The sequence below is a fragment of the Histoplasma capsulatum genome, genomic scaffold, assembly GCF_000149585.1.
Source record: "Histoplasma capsulatum NAm1 scaffold_2 genomic scaffold, whole genome shotgun sequence".
Taxonomy (NCBI): Eukaryota; Fungi; Ascomycota; class Eurotiomycetes; order Onygenales; family Ajellomycetaceae; genus Histoplasma; species Histoplasma mississippiense.
In genome coordinates this window covers 1,809,301-1,823,038 of record NW_001813981.1, presented here as the reverse complement: position 1 = coordinate 1,823,038, position 13,738 = coordinate 1,809,301, and the positions used below count along the sequence as shown (strand labels likewise).

Below are 13,738 nucleotides of genomic sequence, written 5' to 3'. Positions count from 1 at the left end.
AGAACCCCAACGCAATCAACTAAATAATTGGAGAATGACAGCCGTTCTATCTGGGAAATCTCCGTTTTTGATGCGTTCCAGGTCCCAAACCCTCCTCCTTGCTGCTTTTAAAAAACGCAATGCAACGTCTGAGATTGGCACAACGGGGAAAGGAGACCGGAACATTCGTGTATGAGTTCCAAGTTGTAGAATTCGCGCCGTGCAGGTGCAGTACAAACAACACCCAATTTCGAGCTGTTTCTGTAACGGGGAGTCATGTTTGGCTCACCAAGCAGCGGAGCGGGAAGCATATTTCCATCATAAATCCGTCATATGGTATGAGAGTTATGCCAATAACTGCTAGCCAACTTCAGCGGGGATTGGGGATTCGTCGATTGTAGATCTGACGGGATATCCGATTGTGGAGACGAAGTTATTGTGGCGGAAATCGATCCTGTTATGAACTGGTGTTTATGCGAAGAAGGCGGTGAGCGGTCTTCCATTTTTCTTTGATGATTCGGGGGAGGATGAGGAAGATAGCATCTCTCCATGGTGCCTCTGTTCTGGCCCTTTATTTTATTTGTTGACGTTAAAATAAATGTTTCTTTTGGATGATCTGTTGGGTTGTACGAAATTGTTTTTAATGAAACCCCATTATCATCAGTAAATGTTATTAGCATATGTGATATAGAATCTGATAGTGGAGAGGAGGAAGATGATATGATTGATGGTGAAATGAAAGAATTTGTTAATATTATGACAGTGATTACATCTGTTAGTGATAAGAGGAAGATCTTTATTATAAATAAGATTAGAGCAATTTTATCTGATAGAATTGAAAAGAAAAGAAAGCTGGTTCGACTTCGAGTGGCATAGAGGAATTGAGGCGTATGGGATCATCTCATCACAGGTAGTTGTTGTTGAAACCTCTCGATTGAGATGTCCACGAGTGTAGAGTGTTCGATCTATACCCTTTATTAATGAGGGAAGACTCTAGTTATTATTTGTTATGTTAGAAAGATTTTCATAGCGAAAACAAAACTGGTCGGCTGATCGAAAGTTTGCTTCACGCATTAGTTTATTTACTAGTTAGTACTTTGAAAAGGTTTACAGGAAGTGAAGCAAATAGGTGGCTGCTTTCTTCGGCTGGGAGGAGGGCTAGAATACTACGGAGTAGTATAATAACTAACAATTAACGAACGCTGTGATGTGAAGCCAAGGCAACTCGAAGCACTTGTCCTGGGGTCAAGAATGAATAAAATAACACTGCTTGACTGATCGGGATTTAGAATGAAGTGCCTGCAGGTACCAACAGTGATGAGCGGCCCGCTGCGGGTGGATCGATTCCCCACAGGACAAAAGGAATAGGAAGACGGTCAGCGGATCCAGCGGCGGACCCTCTGGGGATAGTCTGGGTATCTACAGAGTATGTGACGCACAATATGTTCACGGGGTTGCGCTGTTCCTTGCCAATAGGAACGATTCGGGCGCTGCCCCCATGCGCCCGCGCCTGGAAGATGTGCTGAGATGTTGAGGTTTGTTGGGCATCAAGCGAATCCTCGTTCTGCGCAGCGATTGGCGGTCATGACGTCGCATGTTGTACAGTACATACGTGTATCCGTCAGCTGGCGAAATTAGTGGAGGTACCGTCCCACGGTTTCTGTGCGGTGAGGTACTCGCCTGGACATCCCGCAATCCCGCCCTCCGTTCATTCCAAGGTTATTCCACTTCACCAACCACTCCGGCTCTCGATCTCTTCGACAGCCCTCTCTTCTCTTCCTTTCTCTCTTTTCTTTCACATCTTTACGAGGTTTTTATTTCTGTGGTCCGTCCACTCTTCTTCTTCGGCCTGCTATGCCCGTGCGCTTAGCGGATCATATGAACTGCTCTGTCGTGTGATATAAGACGACATGGTTCCAAGAGTTTTATCTCGGAAAAGTTGACACAAAAATTACGAGTAGAGCAGACTTTCTGTCTATTGGGCCTGTCAGGAGCTGAACTTCAGAGTGGCTCTCTACATCTCTACGTCTCTACGTCTCTACGTGTGTGCGTTGACGCTTGCTTCCCGCCTCAGTCCACGAAATAGCCACCTTCTCTTCCTATCGAGCCCTTGAGAAGGTGACAGCCCATGGCGATGGCTGCCCAGACCTTCCGATTCAACTCTACGATGATGAATGCAAACTTCCAGCTGCAGGATGAGAAGGCCGCTCCTGTAGTCTCGGCTGTAATTTTCGATCCACCAACAAATCCCGTTTTCATTCCCCCTAAGCAAAAATGCCAGAGACCAACTATCACACCTCTCAAAATCAAGCCGAAACAGAATCGACTAAATGAACCGGTGAAATCGCGCTCTAGTTCATTGGTACGACCGGAGCTTTCTGTCCCTCTTCATGTTTCAAACCTACTACAAGCAACGGCAATTCCAGTACCACGGACTTGGACTGGTCGAAAGCAGAGTCATTTATTGGATAGAAGCCATGCAGGATATTTCGATTCCTTGTTCTCTGAGGATGTAGCTGGAAATCAACCTGGAGGAATGGTCCGACCCTCAAGGCAATCCTCTCTTCACGTTCTTCTGAGTCCTCCAAACGTGTTGGATGATGACGACGACAGTAACCTGCGAACCGGATCAGAGACCCCTGATTCAGTAAGATCATTATCGTTAGACTCTATCCCGTCATTAGATAACGATGACGATATTCCCACCCCGCTCGGTGACCCGCCAACGCCATCCCTTACCACTCCCCATCGATTGCCGTTCGTTCGGAAGCAGCGTGTCTTCTCGCCCAGCGAGGCCTGTCCCGAAGACCATCCTCTCCTCTCCACGTCATTACCCGAGAACCTCATGTACATCGATGAAACTCCCACAAAGATGCCAGTATACAGGTCGAACTCCTTCCGAGCCCTTCCAAAATTAGGGGCAACCGTCAAATCCAACCTCACTGCGTCCCTCCGAGCGATCAGATCCGCTGCCCAAAGTGTCTCCAATTTCACAGCCCCCTCCGTGCGATCCGAAGATTTCTTGACACGATCCTTCTTCGCATTCTCTCCAGAACTAACGGACGATAAACACCCCGTTCTAATGAAAAACACCCCTTCGCCGGCACTCTGCCGCTACGTAAACCCCTTAACAATATCCGCAGCAGATATCCATATCTACAGCGAGTCTCCACGAGGAACTCCTGTTGAACCCACCAGATGTACAGCGTGCATTCAAATGCAGACATACAACTTGTCAACGGTCAAGAAAAGACGCAGAAAATGTGTATATCTCCCAGCCGCGACTGAGAATGGCTATGAATCCGACCTTGACTGCCAAGACGAAGATGTGAACGATGAGGAAGACGAAGTGGAAGATGAAGATGAAGATGAAGAAGACGAAGAAGATAGAGAATACGAAGACGACGATGACGATGACGATGACCGTCCACGATTCCACCTTCCACGGCATAGAGAGCCCAGAGAGAACGGCGATTTTCTTCGAATCGTCGTCTTGGAAATGAACATGCAACGCCGTGGTAAACTACGCAGTGACGTCCCCGGTCGAGCAAAGCCCTGGCTTCCGCCGAGAAAGGTGATGATGGGGTTGTCATTACCATTATCACCTTCTTCTTCTGCGGGGCTCTATGTGGGGACAGGTGGGGCAGGATATACGAGCCGCAAGATTCCGCGAAGGTGGATTCCAATATCCATGGATGATCTAGGATGACTTGTTCATTTCTTTTTTTTTCTCCCTGCCCTTATTACTTGTCTCGTATGAATGACTCTTGGTCCACAAATCTTAAAGGTCCATGCCATGTTGTTTGCTTCCCTTTGCTTTTACCTTGACCTAAATATATATTTTTTTTTTTTCCAAAATATATATTTTTCAAAAAAAGCTTTCGTCACGGCATCTTGATTGCGGTCGGGTGTTTCAAGAGTAGAGCAGTTTGGTTTTGGATAAGTATAGAAATGAAGAATTCAAATTTATTAATTATATAACAAGACTATTTCATATTCTCATATAAACTATTAACTGTTTTCTCTCGAACTCTCAATGAGATTTTGTTGAATATGGTTGCTCTCATTGACTCAGAGGTTAGCGTAAGCTCATTCTTGTTTACACTAATTCTAGTTAAATTTGGAGCAGAGAGGCCGAGTCAACTGAGATAACCACTGAGAGAGAAATGTTGCTCAGCAGCATTTGGCCTTGGGACCGTTGTTTCCTTGGAAAGCCCCGATTTAATTTCAGTTTGCTTTGGAACAATAGCTGCTGCTTTGACACAAAAAGGGGAAAAGCAATTTTCAGCGGTTGGCCCAGCTAAAAAGGTTTTCTTTCGGTGGAGAGCAATGTAAATATCTTCTGAAAATATGGGCCAGGTATTTACATAAAAATTTTCCCTTTCCACCTCATTGTCACCCATGGTTTTGTTAATTCCAGCGAATCGTCTCAGCTGCCCTTGAGAATACTTCAACTCTACGAGACCATCTTGTCCCTCAATCCGCTTGTTTCTTTCTCTATCACCTTCTCAGAACAATTGGTGCATACCTCTATGGTACCGGGACTTACAGTGTGCTTGATGGTCAACAGCTACTCTTCAATCTATACTTCAAATGGGGCCTATCTCAGCGTCTCGTGAACTAAGTGCGTGCACTTGAATTGGTTGCAAAACACACAACATTAAATGCACCTTGGATTCTTGAATTGATCAAGTTGAAGCATCTGTGCCCAGCAGCAGAAGAGTGTTAGATGTTGACCACTCACATCATGGGTCACTTTGTGGGAAAATGCCTCCCGTTGATGGATGCGGAACAACTAGAGCAGTTCAGCATTGATTTTAAGGGTTAACTATGTGGAGCAAAATTCGATCTATCCTAAATCTCTATTCCCATATTATCTGCAGCCCACTTGGTGGAGAGCATCGTGATTGTTGAATTGACCATGACAATGGCGGGGAACGGACTCCTATGACAAAAATTGAGGATCTGAACAAGCCTATCTCTAAGCCCGATTCCAGAAGACGCTGATAGAGCTCTGATTGCGGAGGTATATTCCCAGTCATACCGTGTTTATTCATGCATGCGGATCTCAAGCCAGGAAACGTGCTGGTACATAGTGGTAGGTTATCTGGGTTTGTTGATTTGGAATTTGCAGGTTGGTGGTATCTTGAGTATTAGGAGTACAGCAAGGCGTGCTATGTTGTGTACGGATGGCAGCTCTGGGGAGGACTGCGCCCTCCTTTCTTCTGTACATGGTACCAAACGATGACAACCGACGGGAGAGTCATGGGCTGCCTCGCGTGGATCGCCTATAAAGCCCCTTAACTTTGCCCTCATCTATGGATGTCTTCAAATCCAAACCAACAGAACCAGAATCAATTCTCCAATCTTATACTCAACTATTGCCCTCAGTATCCAGAACCCTATATCCACTGCCCCCTTTCGCGGCATACTTCATTGCCAATTCTTCAAAGTCCAGCCCTTTTCTGTCTTCATCATCTCTGTTCATACATCTCATTTGTTCCGATAACTCTGGTGGGCTTTACCCCCCGAGCTCATCGCATTTTCAATCGACAGTTTCAGCGTTTTCGATCTATCCCATCTCACCCCACACTACAATCCCATCAATCCCATACCACCATGGAGAAGCCAACGGGATTTATCTTCTTCTTTCAGTTGCTGCGGTTGAGTACCATTGGGGGATCTATGTGGCTGAGAATGCATGGAAGCACACTCAAACCGTTGTCCTCTCGAAAATGGTAGCATTGGCCTTGAAAATTGGAACCATCCCCCTACCGCAAGGGAATATCCATATCGACCGTATCCTAGGCAATCCAACTATGATCTCACAGGATCCCGGGTTTAGCGTGCCACGGCTCCATACTGTGGGCCAGAACAACTGTCAAGCTCAGAAATCGGGGTTTGAAATCTAGAGCAACAACATGGTCCAGAACATGGAACCAGAAAGCTTTACATGTGACAGCAACCGTGTCGATGTGATCACATCCATTGCTATAATGCCCAAACCCTTGGATTGGTCCCAAAACAAATGATTTAGTAGCATCGGATTTCGCGACCATGGCTTTGTTCCAATATACGAACCACCCATTTACTGGCTGTCTTCCGGGTCGATCTTTGAGGGACATCTGACTCTTCCTCTGCAATCAGTGGTGCATCTGCCTCATTTCCTTCAATGTAATATATGTGCCCACGCCGATGCATGGGCTCCGCAAACTGGATATTTAGATGTTGGATCACTGCTCTTAGCCAATGAGAATTGTCTTCCCCATCAACGGGTGCGTTGATATTGATGCCACCAAAGAAGACCTCCATGTAATCTCCATTCAACCCCATCACACCTGTATCGTACGCCGAGCCGAAAAGATCCACTAGGTAGGCACGTTGATCAACCAGTGTGGTATATGGCTTTTGCCAATAGACTGAAGCTCCATGCAAACAGTTCTTGCCATGTTGTCATGCTCCTCTTTGAGAATTGGTAGTTCCCGCCTTAGGTGATGGAAGAGCAGTTGGCTCAGCCATTTGTGGAGAGAATTGATGCCTTTTATATGTTGACGAAGAGCCTTGTAGGTCCCAATGCTGAAGAACACTCTCTCCTTCAGCTTACACTCCACAAAAGACAGTTGATGCTTGCCATCACCGCAATTCCTGAAAAAGTGTCATCCAAGCTTGAAGTAGATATGTATCTCAATTCTGCGCCAGATCAAGGCATACTCTCTCACTTCCACAGCTGGCCTGTAGATAGTCAGGCTTTGTAATAAGACCAAGAGTGCGTGTGCACTTGGGGTCGAATTTTCAGCAATTCTTAAGAATTACTTGATTGGCATAGTCATTCGTGGCCAAGATGACAGCAATGATAATAGTGCACTATTATTTACTTATACTTGTATACATTGTTGTGTTGTTAAAACTTATATATTTGATTATTAGAATTATTTCCCAGATCTATATATCTCATTATTTAGTTAAATAATTATATCTAAGTGTAATGCACTCGATCATTACTTCTTATGTATTCACATATGTATATCTTTTCCAGTGCTGTTTGGGCAGTGCAACAGCTCAACCATAACCATCATAAGGCAGGCAGGGTTTGCTAATAGTACTACGTATCTGGTTCTAAACATGGGAATGGCCGGTTTGGGAGTCCTGAGGATGCAGGCGAAACCCAAAAGGTCATATTGCTAATATATCTTATTGTGTTGTAAAGGATGAACGCTCTACAATCTCGTTTTTGCAACCAAATTTCCCAGAGGGGTTTTATACGACAGGTGCTACAGCCTTACTGCCCATGGCAAAATTATGCCGACTTATATTCAAAGGGCTTGTATCATAACATTATAAACATCGTAATCCAGACCCATCAGCTATTCCAAAATATGTATGCGATATCCGGATACCTTTGGCTACAGCGAACAGCTTGATTCTCTTTCCTTCCGATGGAAAATAGGTCATGGAGCGAGCAAGGAAGTCTCCGTTAAGGGGAGCCTGTTCTTACTTCAAAAGCCATTTTTGCGCTCCGCACCTCCAATGCATGTATGCACACAGCAGGACAACCTTTTCACTTTGGTGTAAATCCTGAATGAAAACACAACCGATATATTAGCATTTCGTGTCCAATGTCCAAATTTCTATACGGATGAAAACAGGTGGTTGCAAGAGAGGATGTACTCCATTTACATACTTTCCTCATCAACCAACGTCCGCTCCCCCCAACTCTCCTCCACCCACTCAACCCCAACAATATGCGGAATCCTTTTACCAACCCCAGCACGGGATGAAATTGCCCTCCTGATGCCAGCAACGTCCGCCGCTGCCATAGCTGCCTTGTCACCGGGCGGATTACTGTCAACGACAACATGCGTGATGCGCGCATCCTTCATGTCGCCATCGTCGTCCGTGATGACTTCGCCGCCGGCGAACTTTACCAGGTTGGAAGCGAGGTAGAGACGTTGTGGCAGAACGTGTGGTATTTTGCCGTTTCCCTCGTTCGACAGGGACGGGGGCATGGCAAAGTATATGACTAGTCCTTTGAAAAGCCAGCCGGGGCATGTTGAGGTGTTGGATATTGTTGGGGTTGCTGGTTTTCGTTCGTTCAGGCTGTGGGATTCAAGTTGGGATTCTAGCTCGGAGAGACTGGAAGGTGGCAGCGCGGGGGCTGGGTGCATGCTGTCGAGGAGCTGTGGGGATGGTTAGTTCCCATTTGACTTTATATTAGGGAGATGTTCTTGAAACCTGAAAAAAGAAAAAAGGGAAAGAAATTAAATGAATAGAACACTGGGATATGGAATGGAAATGACCTTTTTGAGTTCCGAGGCATCGATATCTCGGGCATAGCTATCGGAATATTTATCTACGTGTTCTGCAATTTCTTCCTCCTGATCTGCTGTTGTGAAAAACATGTGTCTTGTGAGGTTGAAAGAGAGCGATTAGAGATTGGATACAACGAGAAGGGGAAGAGCTGGAACGTGGGACATGAACTAACTTTGGTTCCAGTGGAAGAAGCAGGTCCGGAAGATCACGATCCCTCTCGTTTTGTGTTAAGCAGTCAAATAGCCATGATGGCCTGATGACGTTCTCTTTCGCGTTTTTCTGAAGCGAAGCTACTTTCACGGTTCCTGGGATGCGTTAACCTAAGTCCTGCTCATACGACGTACTCAAATATATATCGTCTTAAACTTACTGCGATCGGCGATGCAAATTGTGTTTTCAGCAACATTATTCGTCTGATATATCTTACCGCCATTGGCTTTCACGAGTTGTTCCAGTTGAGCCTTGGTTTTCTTCGGCTGATGAACTGATTCGGTCATGATAACTAGTGAGAGTATGGTTATGTGAGTATATCATCCAAAATCGAAAACGTAAAGAACTGATGACACTCACAAAAATTGAGTCCATCAAACAATGTCCCAGAAGGACCAACATATTCAAGCTTCTTGCCTCCGTCATAACCGGCAATCGTCAGCGGCTTTTTGATAGCCTTCCTGTGCCGCACTTTGCGAGAGTCGTCAACCTTGAATTCCTTTTCTTTCACTTCCCTTTCGACATTTGACTTAAGGTCCATAAACTCCTGGATCGACAAGGCACTTCGCCAGTCCTTATCCATACGAAGTCGTTTAAAGCGCGGGAATCGCACAGTAAGGCCAAGGCGAAACTGGTCAGTTGAGGTAACGGATGAGGCCTTTACACATAGAACAACCGAATCCTCGGGCTTTATCCATACGTCAGGGCGTTCATACTGTAGGTCACCTCCAGCAAGCTCGATGTATTCAGTGGGTGGTCGTTTTGGATCCCAATCCATCCACTTCCCATCGGTATGATGGCGAATATTGGCATAATCGGCAGCAGTAAAACCTCCTCCCACTTTGCAAAATGAATAGCATTTTGTAGGGTGATCACCCGTTTTGGAGTGCGAGCCATCGACCCTTAGTCCACATAGGAAACTTGATAGGGCGCCACCTCGACGGCCAGAACCGTAATATCCGCCGATTACTATGCAATCAAGAGATTCACCGAAATCAGTCATGTACTCGGGCTTAACCTTCATCCAGTCGTCGTGACGTTCGTTTAGTCGATAAGGAGAGTTGGGATTTTTAAGAACAAGACCTTCAGATGCCTCCGCGACTACCTTCCGGAGTAAGGGGTCGATATCAGTGGCACTGTGGCCAATATCATATGTGTGGATTTCAAAACGGCGATGTACAGGAATCACACTTGCTTCAAGTGCTTTTCTGCGGTCCTTCAGGGTGTATCTTGTGAGCGGTCGGCCGTTCAGGTAAAGGATATCAAATATACGGAATAGAGGCCGCTGTCCTGTCGAGAATGGGTTTCTTTGCTCAGCCAATGCGGCAGTCTTAAGAGTCCCGAAAGGGACAATCGCGTCGTGCTCTGGGTCCCATGTGATCATCTCTCCGTCTAGAATGATGCTCTGAACACCATCTGCAAAAGCGTCTTGAAGATGCCTTGTGAGTGCCCCATTTTCATCCAACAACCCATTGCCGTACAGATACGTATATTCCTTGGCCTTTCGAGACCAGAAGCCAAACCTCTTGCCTCCAGGTATTGAATCGTCCGGCTTCATATGAAGCTGTATGCGTTCCCCGTCAAGCTTTTCCTCAATCCAAAAGGTTGGGTCGTCCTCAGTCAACCTCATCCTTCTGATCATATGTTCAAAAGATTGCATTTGAAACTGAGCGAGCTGGGGTTGAAAACACTGCATAAGAGTGACTTTTGTTTCATCCCCTTCCAAACGAACATCAGTATTATAAAGTTGCCAACAAACTCGCCGAAGGCTGCTAGAGATACTAAACAATGCCTCTGCATCCGGATGCCAGATGCTGAAAAATGTCCGTTCTGTGGCACCGACTTTCATTTGCCGTAGAATAATCCGTATAAGCCACATCAGCTCCTCAGGGTTCATCCTTCGGTAAAAATACGCGAGAATAGGCACCTGCTCATCCTCCTTCGAGGCTGCGGACAATTTATCTAGCTGCTCATTGACTTCATCGATTGTCATATCACCTACCTCGGTCCTCAAAGGCCTCTTTGATATGACTTCGAAACAGCGACCAGCAAAATCGCCAGCCATTCTACTCGCAAAGCTCTGGCCTGGCACCTTCCAGTTCAACAAGCTAAATCCATCCTCCGAGTTTTTATCAATTTTCATAACTTTCACAAGCAATTTTCCGATGGCTTTCTCCTTCAATCCATACATGGCACGATCTCGGTCTTTTTCAGGAATTATCAACCGAAATGCAGGAAATATGTCGTCGCCCACTTCTTTCCGCCATCGCGAAATGAACCTCTGAATTATGTCCCTTCGCCGCTCTTGTGGGCTCAGGTGGACAGCAGCGCCCTGTCCATGAGGACCCACCTTTCTTCGGGCAGCCGCTGGGCCGGTTGGACGTTTTTTGTTCTCATTGAGAGGGTTAAACAGGGTCAGGAATAAATCATGAAATGGCAAGGTAGGTGAGTGGTTGCGAGGAGGATTGGGATATCTAGGCACATGTTAGTGGGCATTTTCCGGGGCGGCATTTGGGGATGTTTACTTCTCGTCCAAGTCATTCGCGGTCGAGTCTTGCTGTCTTGAACCGTTTGGCTCGCCTTCTCCATCCGAATCCATTTGAAAATATGAGGATCAAGAGGAGAACTGAGCGCTCTGCCCAACACCACTCTGGGGTCATGACGCTGGATCATCCGCTGGCTCAACCGCTGCCTTCTCATGCTCCAGGCAGCACACGCGAAGGGTGCACTATGTGCACGTGATCTGATGTCACCGGCTGAGCTAAGCTTATCTTATCTTAGCTGAGGCTTCGCCAAGATTTGCCGGAGCCCCCTGGTATTACTAATACAGTTCACTAACTTACTTAGGTAGTTAGTTAACTATAAGCGCAACATAAACCTGATCCCTAATGTTGTATTAGCCATGATAAGCAGTGGTTTGAGTTGCCTTAGGCCAAAGGTTCCGAAAAGTGGGCTGTCCCTCGAGTAAGAGATGTCTTGACGTCAATCCCAAATAGAAAATACACAACTACCTTGGAATTCATAGAGAAGCATCCGAGAAGAAAATGGTTGGTTTGTTAATGAATTAACGGGATGCATCTTATGACTTCGAATGAGCATAGCCCAACAAATCTATTTGCTGGGACAATTGGTACTTTTTGATATCCACTAATTTCCATGCCCATATCTCTAATTTGTAGATATGGAGTAGATCATTGAAAAATCACCTTTTTGAGAAACTGTGGCGTTTGGAGAATTCATGTACGAGGCGCTTCCTCGTTAGAGGGTAATACATATGAATGTTTTTCAACAGGATATATCTAACTTATTATTCATTCAAGCCATGAGCACTACAAAAAGGACCAAATGACGTGACTTCTTGTCTACAGCTCCCGGTAACCGTACACAACTTCGTCCTGAAGGGTCAGAGTTCTGAAGGCGGAGTGTGTGGAGAAATTTCTTCAGTGCAGGCTCTCGGTAATCCTGCAGTCATGGCCCAGGTCAATGAGACGCGGCGAGGCACCTTGCATCGGCCAGTTGATACCTTCTTGGGGAAGGAGATGTGTAAAATATCATATTTCCTAAACGTACTAGGAGTCATACGTTCTGACGGCGGAATTGAGCAGAGGGTAGGCTGGTGCCGAGATAAATGAAAGCATCAAAACCCAGCTTGTGTGCCGGGCGCGGGGGAATTTTTCTTGCTCACAAGTATATATTTACAAGTATTCTTTAGCTGTGGCCCTTTCTCGGGCACCTCTTCATTCTTATTACTTGAAGATAGAGAGGAGGGATCGCGAGTACCCAGAAATATATGTACAGTCCGGAGTACATCATATCGAAACCGTTGTTATAGCCCAAATAATAGTGGTTGTTCGAGAATAAAAATTTTCGACTTCGTTGACTAACCCGATTTGATATGGTTCTGTCAGATGGGGCTTCTGTAGGGCTGAGAGGCCAGAGTTGAGAACTAGTCTCTGGGTAACTTTGCTAGTATCAACGACCCATCAACAACCACTGAAAAACTCTCAATGCAACGTACTGAAGGAAACTTGACTGCCTCGAGGGCATGATGCTTTGTCGACCTGCCTGGGCAATACGCAGCGTTATACAAGGAGTTTATGAAACTTGAACTTCTCAATTACGGAAATCTAATATCAAATAACTTCGGAACCGCAAACAGAGAGCCAGAAAAATCATTGAGTGGCTACCAATCAGATCCTAGCATGGCTGGCGATCTAAATCGCGACTTGGGCCTGGGAGAGGCAGGTTCGCAAAGGCCCAAACATCGGCCGCCAGTCCCGTCCAAACCCAACGTTCAATCTGCTGCTCTCCTTGGAGCGTCATTAGCCTTCGGTGCACAAGGAATGAACACTGTCACTACACCACGATCTGCGAACGGCACAAGGCATCCGAGGACACTTGCCATGATGGATCTGGGCACCCTGGATGGCGAGCCCATGCAGCAGGACACTGCTGTTCGTAGCTCTACGGGATTAGTGGGAGTCCGGATTAAACAGTTTAATGAAACCCAAGGGTCCACATTATCACAAACCGTATCCAGTCTCCATCCTGAACCGGTTGGTCCCCAGCAGATCGCCGCCCAACTAGCTGTGGGGAAATCCACGGTGAGGCCTCCACCAGCAATACCATCGAAGGGAAATCGAGCGGTTAACTCACCAGCGCGCCAAAACGATCCCAAGCAAGGTCCCAATCACGAAACCTCTGCTTCAAGTGTTTTATCGCATGTGGCCAGGAGCAATGGCGTTCACGATCAGCAGGATAGCGCTGCTAAAGGGGTATCTTCGCTTGTTACAGATACGACCCGGCCGTTTACAGATCCCCTTGGGCATAGGGATGTTGTCTCCAACGGGTCAGTTGGCCCGCAAAGGAAGGAGCATACGGGCCCGTCTCTGCTTTCCAGCTCACTTGGCAAGGCCGTATTACAGTTACCGCAGCCAGAGCTGCAAAAAAATACTTCTCTATCCCAAGGGAATCAAGGTCCTCCATTACCACCAAGGCCGATGGTCCCTGTGAATACATCCCACGCATCGCAGCAGACCGTTCCCGCAAAGAATGTAATTAGGAAGAACGACCCCGCCATTGACAATAAGCTGAATGTTTCGCGCATTGGAGGACCTATGAGCATCCGAACCACAATCCCAAACGCACGAGACCCAAGATCCCAAATGTTGCCCTCTCGATCTTCCTCATCCAGCTGGCGACCCCAGCATTCAGGATTGTCTGAAAGTTCGTTAGCTGG

At 46.4% G+C, this 13,738-nt stretch overlaps 2 protein-coding genes across 2 annotated transcripts; one reads left to right on the top strand and one right to left on the bottom strand.

The window, feature by feature from the left end:
• Window positions 1-2,113: 2,113 nt before the first annotated feature.
• HCAG_02628 (predicted protein) lies at window positions 2,114-3,688 on the top strand (the record flags this gene model as incomplete). The annotated part of the gene is made up of 2 exons (XM_001542407.1): window positions 2,114-2,317; window positions 2,435-3,688. The coding sequence occupies 2 exons, from the start codon at window positions 2,114-2,116 to the stop codon at window positions 3,686-3,688; spliced, it is 1,458 nt and encodes a 485-aa protein (XP_001542457.1).
• Window positions 3,689-7,537: 3,849 nt separating this feature from the next.
• On the bottom strand, window positions 7,538-11,098 carry HCAG_02627 (conserved hypothetical protein; the record flags this gene model as incomplete). Its single annotated transcript, XM_001542406.1, has 6 exons — window positions 7,538-7,554; window positions 7,661-8,156; window positions 8,277-8,362; window positions 8,660-8,791; window positions 8,860-10,973; window positions 11,025-11,098. 6 exons carry the CDS (start codon window positions 11,096-11,098, stop codon window positions 7,538-7,540), a joined length of 2,919 nt encoding a protein of 972 aa, XP_001542456.1.
• Between the last annotated feature and the right edge of the window lie 2,640 nt (window positions 11,099-13,738).